Source organism: Schistocerca americana, chromosome 3, assembly GCF_021461395.2.
Source record: "Schistocerca americana isolate TAMUIC-IGC-003095 chromosome 3, iqSchAmer2.1, whole genome shotgun sequence".
In the NCBI taxonomy this organism is placed as follows: Eukaryota; Metazoa; Arthropoda; class Insecta; order Orthoptera; family Acrididae; genus Schistocerca; species Schistocerca americana.
In genome coordinates, this window is record NC_060121.1 from 670,982,523 (window position 1) to 671,001,047 (window position 18,525).

At 42.8% G+C, this 18,525-nt stretch overlaps 1 protein-coding gene across 1 annotated transcript in view; it reads left to right on the forward strand.

Annotated features, from left to right (window-relative positions):
• LOC124606305 (solute carrier family 22 member 5-like) overlaps nucleotides 1-18,525 on the forward strand; it is a 66,562-nt gene that overhangs the window by 34,877 nt on the left and 13,160 nt on the right. The window contains exon 3 of the mRNA XM_047138287.1: nucleotides 76-290. Coding sequence (XP_046994243.1) covers nucleotides 76-290 — 215 coding nt within the window. The remainder of the gene's footprint in view (nucleotides 1-75; nucleotides 291-18,525) is intronic.

The following is an 18,525-nucleotide window of genomic DNA, read 5'->3' on the forward strand; positions in this document are numbered from 1 at the left end:
CACTATCGTTGATTACTTCCTTAGTTACAGATACGCAGGTCGTGCGTGATAGTAACATAGGTCGTCTGTGTGCAGGTCAATAGTCGCTCTGACGGTGTATTCTATGCTGCTGAGCGTGGGCATCCTCGACGTGCATCCCTTCATCACGGTGTCAGTACAGGGCGTGGCGCAGCTCTTGGCGATACTCGTGGTGCACTGCTACGTCTCTCGCATGGGCCGTCGCTGGTCCTCCGTGGCAGCCCTGCTGCTGTCTGGCTTCGTGAGTGCTGCCATAGTACTGCTTCTCTACGGTGAGCCATGTGTTATATTTTGTTGTGAAAGAGCGTTTATCACAGTGTCAGAATTTTTATATTTGAGGAAACAAGTATTTGGATTATTATTATTCCCGAACTGACGCAGACGAACAAAATTGTCGTCTCTGTTTCAGTCGTGCAGACATGGTTTATATATCGCCGAACCTAGTTACTTTCTTGAGGACATAAGGGTATTTCCTCTTAGTTTCTCCTCTCGCACTTAGATTTCCTTCAGTGTCTGTAATTGATTTCCATATATATTGTTTGGTGAGCTACTTCGGAAATGAACAACAATTAGGTGAAGTTGATGAAGTAAGATTTTATCTGAAACACTTTTTATTAATGAAGAGTGCAACTTCCGTTTATACATCGCATATATAAACGTACATCCTGAATATTTCTGTGTGCCACAACTACACTCTGAAATTACTGGAGAAGAGAGTAGCTACATTTACATCTTCACCAGGCTGTGGCTCACGCAGTAGTGACGTGTTTGGCCTTTTTATTTGCTGCGCTTTCTGAAAGATTTACTTTGAGTCAGAGATAAACTTTATGTTATTTCTTTAACACACTGACGCTGTTTCAGTATACGGTTGCAGTATTCATGTGCTGTACAGTAATCTATACTCTCATAGAATATAGAAGTACAGAAGAATATACAGTAACACGGTAGAGCAGGTATGCAATTGGAATTAGTGGCTAAATTCGACCTCGAACTTGTTTCGTTGGATTCCCACAGTCCACTTGATGATGCTGCCATTGGAAACCACCAATAGGCGGCACTGTAACCGGTGGCCATCTTCCTCTACTAGTTCAATATCTGGTGTCAAAATACCTTCCACAGCCTTCTCCTCCAATCATAGCCCACTATTTTATCGTCGATTAAAGTGAAACAGCCTATCACGACATACGCCAGAGCTGGCCGTCTTGTTCTCTGTACCCAACTCGGTGACGAATGAAATTGAATATTTGTACACCACCTGATGGAGGGCGCAATGTAATCTCAAATTAACTGTGTCTATATTTTCTGTATTATTTATCAAAATGTGTAAAGATATTCACAATACTGTTGTAAGTTACAGGTTATAGTGGACTTGACTCCTAAACACGACCGTAGGCTCGTTTCATTCCATATCTACAAAATGTATGCATTATGTTTCAGAAATATGTATTGACATTACTGGTGTATCCTGCACAAATTTTCACTTTGCTGTGGTGTGTATGGCAATACGTAATCTCCTATCTTCAAAATTGTACATATGTTCTCCTGCAGAGCTCGCGAGACTAGCACTTCGGGACGAAGGGATAATGCGAAGACTTAGCTTAGCCCCAGACTGAATTTTCAGTCTGCAGCGGACCGTGTACTGATGTGAAACTTCCTGGAAGATTAGTTTTAATCTTCCAGCAAGTATCAGAGCACATTTCACTGTAGAGTGCAAGTTCGGTCTGGAAACAATCCCCCAGACTATGCCATGTCTTCTCAGTGGTTCTAGTCCTGCAAGGTGAGATGGAAAACTTCTGTGAAGTTTGAAAGATAGAAGTTGAGATAATGATGGAAGTACATCTGTGAGGGTGAGTCGTGATTCGTGCTTGGATAGTTTCGTCGGTACAGCAATTACCCATGAACGACAAAGTTCTCAGATTCAAGTTGTGGTGTGGAATACAGTTTTAATCTACTAGCAAGTTTCTCTGCTGGTGTAGCTTACAGATTAAGATACATTCGATGCCCAAACCATTACTCTGGACTCAAACATTAAGTGCTAGAATGTTATTTTCACATCCAAACTGTCGTTATTATTGCTCTATACAGTACAAAACACATGCGGCTAAAATAACATGCTAATCAGCAAGGCAGTAATAGTTGATAGTTCCTCTTAGCGCGAAATGATGCTATGTTATTAGTAGTATAGAAAAAAAACTTCAATCACCTAAAGAAGCAGCATTTTAGGGAAAATACGCTAGAAAAGTGTAATTAACGTTACTGACTGCCTTATGAAGCTTCTTTTATAACTTTTTAGCTTGGGACTCCTTGAGGCTATGTTTCAATAGTGCTATAAATGTGAACGTTCGAGGAAGGCTGCGCCAGTATGGTGGAAAGGTTCTCTAAAATTTTTGCAGACTGCATTTGCTTTCCTTTACCCCATGAATTACTAGATAATACCGTGATATATAGGATCGTAGCTTCAGACGTCACATTTACCAATACTTCGGAACTACAAACAGTACTGAAAATGGCACGCTTTGTAGATATCTTTACTGCAGTGTATCACTTAATCAGCATCTTTCTGTAATTCGAAAAGCGCGACATACGATATGTTGCCTTAGATCAAAATGGGAACTGCTCGGTTTACTTCTGTCAAAGACATTCCACATTCTTTTAGCTGTGTTACTACGATTGACAACGTTACACAGAGAAGAGAGTTCGATCTCAGGCCACGAACGACAATTCGATTTTGCACCAAAATAAAAAAAAAACACTTTAAAGAAACTAAACATTGTTGTTGTTGTGGTCTTCAGTCCTGAAACTGGTTTTATGTAGCTCTTCATGCTACCCTATCCTGTGCAAGCTTCTTCATCTCCCAGTACTTACTGCAACCTACGTCCTTCTGAATCTGCTTAGTGTATTCACCTCTTGGTCTCCCTCTACGATTTTTACCCTCCACGCTGCCCTCCAATGCTAAATTTGTGATCCCATGATGCCTCACAACATGTCCCACCAACCGGTCCCTTCTTTTTGTCAATTTGTGCCACAAAGTCCTCTTCTACCCAATTCTATTCAATACTTCATCATTAGTTATGTGATCTACCCATCTAATCTTCAGCATTGTTCTGTAGCACCACATTTCGGAAGCTTCAATTCTCTTCTTGTCCAAACTATTTATCGTCCATGTTTCACTTCCATACATGGCTACACTCCATACAAATGCTTTCAGAACTATACATTATCTGTACTATTTTTCTATAACAGCACAAAACAAGAGTGGCTCACTTATTGACACTACTGATCTACGTTATGGGTTAAAGTTCACTTGTTGGGCACTGACGTAGGATATTCCACAGTGGAAACTACATGAAACTTCGACGACATAACAAACAGAGCAGTGGTTTTAAAATATTATTTTATTACATTCGCATAGATAAGAAACGAGGGCTGCGCTGGTTTTAACTACCCACTTTCAACCACATTTCAAAGTCAGCTAAACTTTACAGTGACAAGTAATAACTTTATTTTGAAGTATAAAACGTTTGTCATCTTCCGTTGATAATGCTAACTCCTCCTGTTGTACAATGGAAAAATGTATGCAACCTGTACCGAATTTCATATTCAACAGTCGATTCATCAACATTATTTCACATTACTTTGTCTAGGCGGAAATGAGGCTTACTATGCTTTCAGTTAACTTTCAACGAGTTATTAAAGTCAGTCAAACGTTATACGACCCCATGTTATGCTATTAACTTTATCTCGGAGTACAAAAAATTTGTTAGGAGAATTTCATGCGTTTGTAAAAACTTCCACAGCAATAATTTAGAGAAGCGTCTTGCCGAGAACCCCAGAAAATTCTGCTCCTGCGTAATATCACCAAATGTGTCGAAGGTTTCTGTCCAGTCGCTCGTCGTCAACTCTAGTGTGGTATTAGAAGTTAATAAAAGGAAAGATGAAGTCTTAAGTAGGCGTTTAAAAAAGCATTCAGGCAGGAGGGTCATATAGACAGACCATCGTTTGGCCGTCGCACAGATTTCCGTATCGAGGACATAGAAATAGCTATCCGTGGCGTTGAGATCTGAAAGAGTTGAAAGCAAATAGTTCACCACTTCTGGGCGAAATGCCAGTACGGTTTTACAGAGATTACGCTGCAGAATTGGCCCCTTATTTGGCTCACATTTATCGGAAATCTCTTGCCCAGCACCAAGTCCCAACTGACTGGAAAACAGCGAAGAGGATTCCTGTATGTAAGAAAGGTAAAAGGACGGACCTACAAAATTACAGGCCCATATCCTTGGTATGCCGTAGAATTCTTGAGGATTTTCTCACTCGAATATAATAAGCGTTTGGATTTAGATTCAAAAATGGTTCAAATGGCTCTGAGCACTATGGGACTTAACATCTGAGGTCATCAGTCCACCTAGAACTTAGAACTACTTAAACCTAACGAACCTAAGGACATCACACACATCCATGCCCGAGGCAGGATTCGGACCTGCGACCGTAGCGGTCGCGCGGTTACAGACTGTAGCGCCTAGAACCGCTCGGCCACATCGGCCGGCTTTGGCTTTCGAAAGCATTGCTTGTGCGAGACAGATTTACCTGTTCTCAGACGAAACCCTGCGAACAATGGATGAAGGGCAATAGGTTGATTACATATTCGTAGATTTCTGGAAAGGATTTGACCGGTGCCCCGTTGTAAACTGTTAACAGAGGTCCGAGCATATGGAATAGGCCCTCACATATGTTAACCTCTCGAACACTCCTTAAGTAACAGAATCCAGTAGTTGTCCTCGACGGTGAGTGTTCATCAGAGACAACGGCGTCGACACCAGTGCCCCAGGTAAGTGTAATTGTTCTCTATAGACGTGAACGATGTGATGGATACGGTAAGCAGTAATCTGCAACTGCTTGCTCATCGCACTGGAGAATGTGATAAAATGTCGTCGTAGTGTGACTGTAGTAGGATACAGGACGACTTAGACAGAAAGTCTGTTTGGTTTGATGAAAGGCTGCTTGCTCTAAATTTAGAAGAATGTAATTTAATGCTGATAAGGAGAAAAAACAATCCTGTGACGTTCGAATACAGTATTAGTGGCGTGCTGCTTCACACAGTCACGTCGATTAAATATCTAGGTGTAACGTTGCAGAGGAATATGAAAAGCAACGAGCACTTAATGATGGTAGCAGGGAAGGCGAATCGTCGACTTTGGATTATTGCGATAATCTTATGGAAGTGTAGCTCATATACAAAGGAGATCGCGTGTAGAACAGTTCTGCGATCCATTTTTGAGCACTGCTCGAGTGTTTGAGATCACCGCAAAGTCTGTGTAAAAGAAAGACATCCTATCAGTTCAGAAACGCGCTGTTAAATTTGTTACTGGTTGGTTCAATCAACACGCGAATCTCACGCGGATGCCTCGTGAACTCAAATCGGATTCCATGGAGGGAAGTCTACGTTCATTTCGTGAAACACTGTTGTCAAAGTTTAGAATGACAGCTAAACGATTCTACTGCGCCAGTTACGTTTTGCGTAAGGACCGGAAAGACAAGAGAAATTAGGCCTCATACGGAGGCATGTAGGCAGTAGTTTTTCCCTCGCTCCATTCGCAAGCGGAACAGGTAAAGAAACGAGTAGTAGTGGTACTAGGGAACCTCCGCCATGCGCCTTATGATGACTTGCGAAGTAGGTATGTATATGCAGACGCATATTTATCATCTACAGTTGATAATGCTAAGCTATGCTATTACACGGCCGCCACTACATGACACTTTGATCAAATAACATTATGTACAGTAGTTTTAACATCTAAATTTAACACACATTTGTGTAGATAAGATACTTTTAGCTAACAAATTTCAACTACTTTTTAAAACCAACCAAACATTGTAGTGAACCCCTGCTAGGGTATGAGCTTTACTTTGCAGTAAAAACGGTTGGCCATTTCCTGCTGACATTGCTGAATTAAGCTGTCTGAGACCCAGAACAAAGATCGGGATTAACTTTAGGAAAATACGTGGAAGGGTGACCCAACTTGATGCGTTATTTATGATTCCCAAACAAATTTTCTAATTTAATAACAAATCTATGACAAGCCAACTAACAGTTACCAAGATTCTTGCCAAATACATACAGATAGTCAAGGTTTTTAAATTAAAATCACGATGCATAAGGACATTTGCATTATACATAAAATTATAAAGGGTACTCTAAGAACATCTCAACTGTGCAATACAATGGTGGCCCGGTCACAAGCAGTTGATTAAATAAACATGCAGCGGCACTCTGCCCCCGCGACTAGCATCACAGCTGTGGGCTAATCTCACAACAGGGCTTGAATGTAAGTTCAACAGACTTTAAATAAAATGTACTGAAATGCATACATCTCCACTGGTTATTCCGGTCTTATGTAGGCAAGTTACGGTAAAAACAGAAGTAAACAGCTGTACTTCACCGATTGGCCACATGCGTGTTACGCATAAATCAAGTTAATTAGTTAAACTAAGTACCGGGCCCCATAAACACATTTAAAATGATAATGATAAATAAACCCTCTTTTCAAGCAATCAAGAAACTCAGTGATCAGTTTACCCAAAGTCTTTCATCACACGCCCACAATGACCTTACAATAATAGAAACAGTGAGTAAACTACTTCCTAACCTGGCGTCACCCCAACTGCAGCACGATATCAAAATAATGACAGTAAACTACTCAGCTTGAGTCTGAAGCGGGAGATCCACAGAAGCGCGTCTGACCCGCCAACATCTAGGCCTTGTGAGATGACGAGAAAGCCGCCGAAGATGAAGAAAAATGCGTCCATGCCTCCGGACCAACAGGACAGCAATGCGTCATCCGCTGCCGATACAAAGCTGTGAATATATACCAAACAACGAACAACAAACAAGTTTGACAGAAATTAACATACACAGCAATACTTTAACGGCCAATTAAAGATTGTTTTCAAGGAAACCATTAAAACTTCAGTATGGGAATGCGCCGGTCATAGCATTCCAAGTGGACCTTCCTAGAAATGACAAGAAACAATGTAGAAACTCATCATAAAAAAATATTACGTAATAATTCAAAGAAGATCAAATAAGTCAAAGTATACCTCTCCTTGACAGCTAAACTCATGGTAGCAACGATCAACGCAGCAGGAAAACGCCTGTCGCAACGCTCAACGGTTTCAGCTTAGGGACTAATTGACAATGAAATTTGGATACCCACAAAATGGTAGACCGTAGGTTAAAATGTACAACTATAACCCGAAAGGCTCATCAGCTCAGTAAGAGTGTGCAAATACGAATGCACACACACTCACATGACACACACGTGCATACCTTTAGGCTGAGTGCCAAATAAGATCTACAACAAACAGAAGTTACGATCAGTAGTATCAAATACTCAATGATAAACTATGGTTTCAAGTAACAGATTAAAATATCAAAGTACTAGCTTGTCGCTTACAGAAATCTCCAGAGTGACACACACTATCCCAAAAGAGGTCACTGAAAGGCATTATGGAACTGGATTTCTGGCCAGCTCACACCGGGGCAGAATTAACAGTCTTTAAGTACAGTACTTAATGAACAGTCTTCGTACACAATTTCGAATAAATGCCAAAGAGTTCAATAACTTTAGGACTCTAGGTAGGCGTCGGATAATACTGCCCTCCTGCTCGTAGCTGCTAACAAGTTGTCTTATACATCTCGGCGTATTTAGCACACGATGACTGACTGACGTTCTTCGTAATCAGGTTGCACACGATGAGCGCCTCTCCTCACCAGCTAGCTCATGGTAGCAACCGTTAACGCAGAAGGAAAACGTTGGCCGCAACGGTCAACGGTTTCAAGTCGCTGCAATCGCCAGGATGCCGAGCACTCAAGCACACCCGTCCTATTCCGTGTCCCACACACCACTCACTACCACTCATCCCCAGACGGAACACATCACCAAGGAAAGATGTTACGACGAGGGCCAGAATCGATGGAACAAATGGAGCCAGTAGGATCGCGCGCGCCTTCACAGCAGCCGCCTAGGCTCAGTGTCGCATAGTGCAAGCCGGCATCAATACACTTAGACACTCTCCTATAGAGTCCGACATACCACCCATTCTGTAATTAAAAATCTTGTAATTGTGACATAAAGCCATGCAGTAAGAATGCGACATGTTTATTCTACAATTGGAGCTCTTCCACATGAAACTGTCTATTCCTGCTCCATTTCGTTGTTCACAACACATTGCTCTTTTCTTGGCATTCTTGTAAACAGAAATCATCGTCTGATCTATAGTAGTGAGACATCTCTATTTTGTTAAAAATTCCAATAAAATTTTGCGTTAGATACAGATCCATCAAGACGAAGTTGTTGGAGTATCCCCAGGCAGTTCATCAGAAGAACTTACCACTTACATACGACCTGATGTATGTGCAGCCCTCAACACTGTAATAATAAAACTAAGACACATGTCAGTTTGAATATGTCAGCAAGTCTCAAATTGTAGGAGACGTTACTGACTAAGGATATACACAAATCTCAGCATAATCCCGCTCACGTCATATACATGCAGTGAGAAGAGAGCTGGAGGACAGGAGGGAGGCTGCAGTTAACATAAACCACAAAATTTTGTCGGAATTTTAAAAAAATGAGAAAGTCTCCCTGAGTTGGGTAAATGCAGTCACTTTCGCATTTGTTCAACAATTCCTCCTAAACCCCCTGATCGATTTAAACCAAATTTGGTACATTTACTATATAGTGTATGCAAAGTAATACTGTGAAGGTAAGAATCACCCACATCCCACATGGCCAGGAGAAGGGGTGAAAAAGTGTTAGTAATATCTGACATCAAAATGACGGCATGTTGTACTGGTAGTATCAGAATGTGTTCCACTGGACATGTGTGTGGACAGAGACAGCTGAGTAGAGAGAGGGGGATGCGGAACTGGATAGTGAGCGTAGGAAGATGAAATGGACACAGGAAGGGGAGAGAAGGAGATGGACAGATACAGGCAGAACTAGGATTTGGACATAGAGAGGTGGAAGGAGATGGACAGAGAGAGGGGGGATATCGACACAGTGAAGGAAATGTATGGACAGAGAGGTGGAGGATATGTGAACAGAGGGGGGAAGGAGAGTGAGGGGGAGGAGGGGGTGCACAGACAGAGAGAGAAAGGAGGGGATCAACAGAGAGGGAAAGACGAGCCGATAGACAGTGGCTGATGTCATGTACAGAGAGAGGGGGTGGAAGCAGAAGAGGAAGAGTGAGAGGAGGATACAGGTATACAGAGGATGGGGAAGGAGAATTAATGTTTAGAAAGGAAGAGGGGGATGAGGAGATGGACATAGAGAGGGGGAGGATGTGAAAATGGGTGAAGAGGTAGTGGAGAGAGCTAAGGGATACGGACACAGAGACAAAAAGGGGGAGCAGGAGGTGGGTAGGAAGTGTGGGTGGAGGAGGTAGACAGGGTGAGCAGGGGGAAGAAGGGTATAGACAGAGTGGGCGAAGGTTGTATGGACTGAGACTAGGGCGAGGAGGAGATGAACAGAGAAGGAGGTGTAGGACATGTGCAGAGAAAGGGGAAAGGTAGATAGAGAGAGGGGAGATAGGCAGAAAGGGAGGAGGAGGAGGTGGATGGGTGGGGTGGGGATGAGGAGACGGACAGATATTGAGAAGATAGGAGGAGATGGGCTGAGTGGGGGGCAAGAGAAGGAAAGAAAGTGAGGGGAAGGATTGTCCAGACAGAAAGAGGGGGCAAGACAGAGTGGGTGGATGAGGAGATGAACAGAGAGGAGGGAGAAGGTGACAGAGAGAGGGGGGAGGGGATGAGCAGAGGTAGATGGAGATGGACAGAGAGCAAGGTGGGATGGATAGAGAGAGCGTGGATATAGAGAGTGGGAGGAGGAGATGGGCCAATGGTGGTGGGAGAGTATGTGTGAAAATTAGGGGTGGAGGAAGAGATGTTCAGAGAAAAGGGGGTGGGCTGGACACAATGAGGAATGAGGAAATGAGGAGGGAGAGATGTAGACAGCAGGAGGAAGATGGGGAGGGGTAGCGGACAGGTTGGGAAAGGAAGAGTGGGGAGAAGGAGACAGACATAGTCAGGACAAGGATATGGAAAGAGATGTGGGAGGTGGAGATGAACAAAGAGGTGCAAGATATGTATGGGGAAAGGCAGGAGGAGGAGATGGACAGAGATACAAGGAGGAAGAGATGTGTGCAATATATGTGTTGTGTGCCTCTGCAGGTGAAGCCGTGGGTTAAAGGTTACTCAATAACTAATCCTAGCAATATATGTTCTGAAAATACTTGTACAAGAAAGAACTGGCAGGAATGGTCTCATAGAACTTGTCAAGTAACAAAATAAACAATACGCTGAGAAATTACGAAGAGACAGAACAATGTTTTTGTCAGTGTCATGGATGGAAGTAGCAATACTGGAGCACCATCGTTGTACACAGGTTTCAAGTTTCTGTAAAACTACAATACTCGTTGAGTTGCAGTTAAAATTGGGGCTTGTATCTTAGAAATTTTAAACATACATCAAATATTTTAGTAAAAATAATCAGTCGAGATCGCTAACGATGTTTCATTTCATTACTGATGACCAAACAGCTGACGACTGATTCCTCCCAGCATATTCCGGAGGTCTGTTCGTAGTCTATGGGGTCAGCAATAGTGTCACCCTTTGGTCTGAAGATGATTTACTAAGACTGTAACCAGAAATGAAATAAAACTCCATTTGCTATTATCTTGCTATTATATTCATTAAAATTCTTGCTATTATCTTCATTACAATAAGATACAGATCGCTGTTGTTCCTAACATGCTTTAAAATTTTTTCAATAAAACGGACAAAATTTGAGCAAAGTGTGTCATATGGGAAAGCTGCGAACGATTCCTAAAAACTAAATAACACGAACTTTCTTTCAGCTTTTATTTACTGAAACAGTACACTGAATTAGATGACGTTCCTTATAAAAGAGATTTTAAATTGTGTTACGTCCTTTTTAAATATCCAGAGACAGTTTCAGTTTCACGGAAATCTGTTTAAGTGAAGTTACAATCATTACAGAGAAAGATAACATTAAGTACTGTGTGGAGTTGATTAGGTGCATGCCTCTCTCAGTAGCTTCCCAAGGAATGTATCTCACATCAAGGGAAACGGCTAAGTGCTGATTTAACTATTCCTCGTCCTCCATCGCGGTTGTGACTGTGTCGAGTGATATGGATTCTACAGGAAGAAAATTTCAAACCTCTCTGTAGTTCATCCTATGTCGAAGGGGTACAAAATTCTTACATTATGCACGTAAAGTCGTACGAAAATATTCAGTAAGAATCCGAAGAATTTGTATACTTCTTTGTCATAGAACTGATCTTTATTTAATAATTTCAGTGAGTATTTTACCTTCGGCCTTGTCATTGAATTGGTGTTCTGTCGCTCAACAACCGACGCTGCCCGACTACAACTGCTACGTAGAAAATGTATTTTTCTCCATTTCTTGGATTTTGAACTACCATTTTCTTTTGTTTGTATATCCACTAATTCCCGTGGCGACCTTAAGGCGAGCTTTTCCATTCTTATGCTAATAACTCACTTTTCTACTGAGCTGGTGATACGAGGGGCATTTACTAAGTAATGCAATGCATATTTTTCTGAAAGCAGTTTGGTTTTATTCACAATTTCAATACACCATTTTATTGCCCACGCTTTTGACTACAGAACCCTATTTTTCAACATGATCTACCTTTACTGCGACAGCCTTACGACACCTTACTCGGATAGCCTGCATGGCCGCATGGTATCACTCTATCAGTCGACGTCAGAGCCAACGTTTTGCTGCTACAGTAACCTCCCCATCATTCAAGCACTCCTTCCCACGGAGTGCATCCTTCGTTTGGCCAAACAGATGGAAGTTGGAAGTTACGAGATCCGGGCTGTAGGAGGGATGAGGAAGAACAGTCAAACGAATTTTTGTGAGGGGCTCTCGAGTGCGCAGTTTCTTCAATTTCCTGGGTGTGTAAGAGTACACTTCAGAGCTGATCATTGTGCCATGAGGGAGGACACCAAACAGGAAAACACCCTTTAAAAACCTACTGAGATATACACACAAGAAAAACGCTACCTATATCTACATCTACATCTACATGGATACTCTGCAAATCACATTTAAGTGCCTGGCAGAGGGTTCATCGAACCACCTTCACAATACTCTATTATCCCAATCTCGTGTATCGCGCGGAAAGAATGAACACCTATTTCTTTCCGTACGAGCTCTGAATTCCCTTATTTTATCTTGGTGATTGTTCCTCCCTATGTAAGTCGGTGTCAACAAAAATTTTTCGCATTAGGAGGAGAAAGTTGGTGATTTAAATTTCGTGAGAAGATTCCATCGGAACGAAAAACGCCTTTCTTTTAATGATGTCCATCCCAAATCCTGTATCATTTCTGTGACACTCTCTCCCATATTTCGCGATAATATAAAACGTGCTGCCTTTCTTTGAACTTTTTCGACGTACTCCATCAGTCCTATCTGGTAAGGATCCCATACTGCTCAGCAGTATTCTAAAAGAGGACCGACAAGCGTAGTGTAGGCAGTCTCCTTAGTATATCTGTTACATTTTCTGAGTGTCCTGCCAATAAAACGAAGTCTTTGGTTAGCCTTCCCCACAACATTTTCTATGTGTTCCTTCCAATTTAAATGGTTCGTAGGTATTTATTTGAATTTACGGCTTTTAGATTTGACTGATTTATCGTGTAACCGAAGTTTAACGCGTTCCTTTTAGCACTCATGTGGATGACCCCACACTTTTCGTTATTTAAGGTCAACTGCCACTTTTCGCGCCATCCCGATATTTCTTCGAAGTCGTTTTGCAGTTTGTTTTGATCCTCTGATGACTTTATTAGTCGATGAACAACCGAAGACGGGTGCTCAGGTTGTCTCCCAAATCGTTTATATAGATAAGGAACAGCAAAGGGCCTATAACACTACCTTGGGGAACGCCAGAAACCACTTCCGTTTTACTCGATGACTTTCCGTCAATTACTACGAACTGTGACCTCTCAGACAGGAAATCACATATCCAGTCACATAACTGAGACGATATTCCATAAGCACGCAATTTCACTACGAGCCGCTTGTGTGGTATAGTTTTCAAAGCCTTCCGGAAATCCAGAAATACGGAATCGATCTGAAGTCCCTTGTCAATAGCACTCAGCACTTCATGTGAATAAACAGCTAGTTGTGTTTCACAATAACGATGTTTTCTAAACCCATGTTGACTGTGTGTCAATAGACAGTTTTCTTCGAGGTAATTCATTATGTTCGAACACAATAAATGTTCTAAAATCCTGCTGCCTATCGACGTCAACGATATTGGCCTGTAATATAGTGGACTACTACTACTACCTTTCTTGAATATTGGTGTGACCTGTGCAACTTTCCAATCTTTGGGTACGGATCTTTCGTCTACCGAACGGTTGTATATCATGGAGCTAATGCATCAACACACTCCGAAAGGAACCTAAATCGTATACATTCTGGACCTGAAGACTTGCTTTAATTAAGAATTTAAGGTGCTTCACTACTCCGAGGATATTTACTTCTACGTTACTCAACTTGGCAGCTGTTCTCGATTCGAATTCTGGAATATTTACTTCGTCTTCCTTTGTGAAGGCATTTCGGAAGGCTGTGTTTAGGAACTCTGCTTTGGCAGCACTGTCTTCGATAGTATCTCCATTGCTATCGTGCAGAGAAGGCATTGATTGTTTCTTGCCGCTAACATACTTCACATATGACCAGAATCTCTTTGGATTTTCTGCCAGGTTTCAAGACAAAGTTTCGTTGTGAAAACTATTACAGACATCTCGCATTGAAGTCCGCGCTAAATTTCGAGCTTCTGTAAAAGATCGCCAATCTTGGGGATTTTGCGTCTGTTTAAATTTGGCATGTTTGTTTCGTTGTTTCTGCAACAGTTTTGTAACCAGTTTTGTTTACCAAGGAGGATCAGCTCCGTCGTTTGTTAATTTATTTGGTATAAATCTCTCAATTGCTGCGAATGCTATTTCTTTGAATTTAAGCCACATCTGGTCTACACTTATATTATGAATTTGGAATGCGTGGAGATTATCTCTCAGGAAGGCGTCAAGTGAACTTTTATCTGCTTTTTTGAATAGGTATATTTTTCGATTATTTTTCGAGGATTTGGGGATTACAATATTCAGTCTTGCTACGACAGCCCTGTCTTTACTAATCCCTGAATCGGTTTTGATGCTCGTTATTAACTCAGGATTATTTGTTGCTAAGAGGTCAAGTGTGTTTTCACAACAGTTTACTATTCGCGTGGGCTCATGAACTAACTGCTCGAAATAATTTTCAGAGAATGCGTTTAGCACAATTTCGGATGATATTTTATGCGTACCCCCGGAATTAAACATGTATTTTCGCCAACATATCGTGGGTAAATTAAAGTCACCACCAAGTATTATCGTATGAGTCGGGTACGTGTTTGAAATCGAACCCAAGTTTTCTTTGAACCTTTCAGGAACTGTATCATCTGAATTGGGAGGTCGGTAAAAGGATCCAATTATTATTTTGTTCCGGTTGCCAACAATCACCTCTGCCCACACTAACTCACAGGAAGTATCTACTTCAATTTCGCGACAAGTTATACTACTTCTGTCAGCAACAAACACGCCTCCGCCAACCGTGTTTAGCCTATCCTTTCGGAACACCGTTAGGTTCTTCGCAAAAATTTCGGCTGAGCTTATATCCAGCTTTAGCCAGCTTTCAGTGCCTATAACGATTTGAGCATCAGTGCTTTCTATTAGCGCTTGGAGCTCTGGTACTTTCCCAACACAGCTACGACAATTTACAACTGTTATACCAATTGTTTCTTTTTGTACGTTGTTCCTGTGTTCAGCCTGCACCCTTTGTGACTGAAGCCCTTTTTGTGTTTTCCCGATACCCTCTAACCTAAAAAACCGCCCACTCGACGCCACACAGCACCTACTACCCGTGTAGCCGCCTCATGCGTACTGTGGACACCTGACCTATTCAGCGGAACTCGAAACCCTACCACCTTTTGACGCAAGTCGAGGAATCTGCAGTCTACACGGTCGCATAACCGTCTGAGCCTCTTATTCAGCCCCTCCACTCGGCTCTGTACCAGAGGTCCGCAATCGGTCCTGTCGACTATGCTGCAAATGGTCAGCTCTGCTTTCATCTTGCAGGCAAGACTGGCAGCCTTTACCACTTCTGCTAGCAGCTGGAAACGAGAGAGAATCTCTTCTGATCCAAAGTGACACACATCATTGGTACCCACGTGAGCCACCACCTGCAGTTGGCTGCACCCTGTGCTCTCCATGGCATCCAGGAGGACGCTTTCCACATCTGGAAGACTCCACCCCGTATGCATACGGAGTGCACATTGGATTTCTTACCCTTCTTGTCAGCCAAGTCCCTAAGAGACCCCATAACGCCCCTAACGTTGGAGCTCCCAACTACTAATGATCCCACCCTCAGTGATTGCCCGGATCTTGAAGGCTGAGTGGTTCCCTTGAAACAGGACAGGCGACAGCATCTGACTCAGCGACAGTGTCAGCCACAGACAGGACCTGGAACCTGTCTGTCCGACAAACCGGGGAGGCCTTATGTGGGACCTCCTGGGAAGTCTTTCGCCACCTACTTCGCCCCGGGGCGACCTCCCACTCGACCACAGGTGAGGGGTCAGCCTCAGTGCGAGCAGTAACTGGGTTGGCCACCGGTGAGGATCGATCGGAGGACTCTGACATGTTGGGCGTCCGTTGGATCCCCACGGCCGGCCCACAACAGTGGTGCCCTTCCACTGCAGCCTCAAGCTGTGTAACTGAAGCCATCACAGCCTGAAGCTGAGAGCTAAGTGTCATCAACTCAACTCGCATCCGCACACAACAATCGCAGGTCCTGTGCATACTAAACACCGTGGAAAACTAAACTACACAGATAAACGGACTATCGGCACGTGCTGCGCAACTTTATTGTAGAACCTGACGAAAGTGCACGAACTATGTCTAGTGATACGTAGATCTTCAAAAACCTAACTACCGAATCACTCAGGTGAAACTAAATAATTTGGCCCTGATTTGGAACTTGTAATATGTTACAAAATCGGTTTACTTTCCGACGCAAACGGAAAACGCGACAACTGTGGCTATTAGATATTAAATTTACACGCAGAAACTCAAGAAACTAAACTATTAAAGCACACAGATGATATAGTAAAATTAGCTCCTGGTTAGGAACTCGTAAATGACAAATGCGGTTACTTGCCTGTTGCTGCGTCTGTTTCGGTCGGCTACTGCTGCCTGACTATACATGGCCCCTTCCAGTAATAAAGAGTGCAGTCGCACCAGTAGTGATAATCAAGGCGGAAAATGATAAACCCATCCAGAATAATGATTCAAAGGTTTCAGACCACTGACATCAAACATTAGCTACAAGGTAATGAAATGCTTATTACCGCCAAGAATCAGAATGCACAACACAAAAAAGTAATCAAAAGTACAGTGGGTGAAGATAAACTCTGCACGTAACAAACATCACAAATAATCTTTGACAAAATGTGTGACAGGAATGGGAATGGGAATGAATCCCCTTACTTCCCATTGATAGAATTGCTATTTACGGTCTGATTGTGCTGGCCGGGTTGACTGAGCGGTTCTAGGCGCTACAGTCTGGAACCGCGCGACCGCTACGGCCGCAGGTTCGCCTCGGGCATGGATGTGTGTGATGTCCTTAGGTTATTTAGGTTTAAGCAGTTCTAAGTTCTAGGGGACTGATGACCTCAAATGTTAAGTCCCATAATGCTCAGAGCCATTTGAACCATACACTCCCTCCACCATCTATGCAACAGAGATTCAGACAATCGGAGCTCTTCCAGCAAAAACGAGGCAGCTCTATGATTACTTTTGACCTCATCAACCACTTCGTCAATGAAATTGAGTTTCACCATTTTCAGTGGGAAACTCATCTTGCTGGTATGAATGTGTGATGTCACTCACATAATTTTTTCCCCAGGGCAACGTCCTGCATTGGCTCACAGAAAAAGAGGCTGAGAGATGCGGCGCCAGTCTGGTATGTGAGAGGCAAGTTTGTTGTGTGGCCTGCCCGGCGTCACGACAGATTCTTCGAAGAGCCACCTTCACTCTGCCTTTTGTAGCTTACGACCAGCCTCGACTCAAAGGAGACAGGAATTATTGCCTGCCATAAAACTAACTCACGCAGATATGCTGGTTATGTTCACAAACCAAAGTTAGCCTCTTACTAAAATTCATTCTTATTTCCCGTGTATGAGGACATAATAGTTGATAAATAATTGCTTAAAAATAGCTGAAAATAAAGTCTGAGAAGTGAAATGGAGGCTGTCGGAAAGAACAACTGCGTTTCCGATGCACAGGCAACTAGCACAGATGGTCTTTCGTCGCTTTTTGTGGACTTCTGTTACGCGGCGAGGAATCCGGCAGGTACCGCGCCTTTGAGTGGAGGAGTGTGTAGTGTGTCAACACTACCAGCAGAGACGTCCAGTTGTGCAACATGGTCTTTGGTTGTGATTTGTCGATAATCTTGAATGGGAGTGTTCCAAAATTGCAGGAGCTGTATATGGCCGGCCGGGAAACGGGAGGTAAGACAGGTTTGCAATACCTTGTTATGATGATTCAGACGCCTCACCCAGCGTTTCATGTGACGTGTTTTTGTTCACTGCCAGGTCTCCGTAGACATTCTGCAAGCGCCTATGAATATCCGCGACATTCTGATTTTCCGCCACAAGAAAATCTGTGCTTGGAATGCACCTCCATTACAGACGCCATTTTGAAGGCTGATACCTATCGGAAATTCAGAAACTAGCCTATAGGCGCTGAAGCGGGAATATTCGACGATGTCCCACGATAAATTCTGCATTTTTTCTACCGAAACTGACGGAGAAAAAATGTGAACGCCCCTGATAATACATCACTAGCTTCTCAGGAGCAGCAGCTCGGTCTAGCTGCGAATCTTTACATAACTTATCTTGAGACTGTTTCGTTTCCTTGTACTTTATTGTCATAAAAAATCTCTTATTTTCATTTTTTAATGAAGCTTCATGTTTCTAAGGAATATACTACCAATATCGGACGACCTTCTCGTATAGCTGCTAACAGCATGGTAACTTACGAGAAAGGACGGTGAACCGACACGAATCGAATCTGCGCAGTGGATTTACGAGCATGGCTTAACACTAGCTAGCCTCAGTATGCTTCTTAGGCGGTTTCCCACTCTTGTTTAGAGAAATGCTGGGATGGTTGCCATTTTCCGTCTCAGACAATGCGATAAACGAGCAGTTAAAAAACGATCACACACACACACAACGGAGTTTATATAATTCACAGAGAAGTTCTACATTCGACTTCCCACTCTTAGGTAACTGTCGACTGTGGCGTCAAGAGAGACATCCGGCGGTATAGTTAAAAAAATAAATTTGACAGAAACTGCTTACAGTGGAAATTGG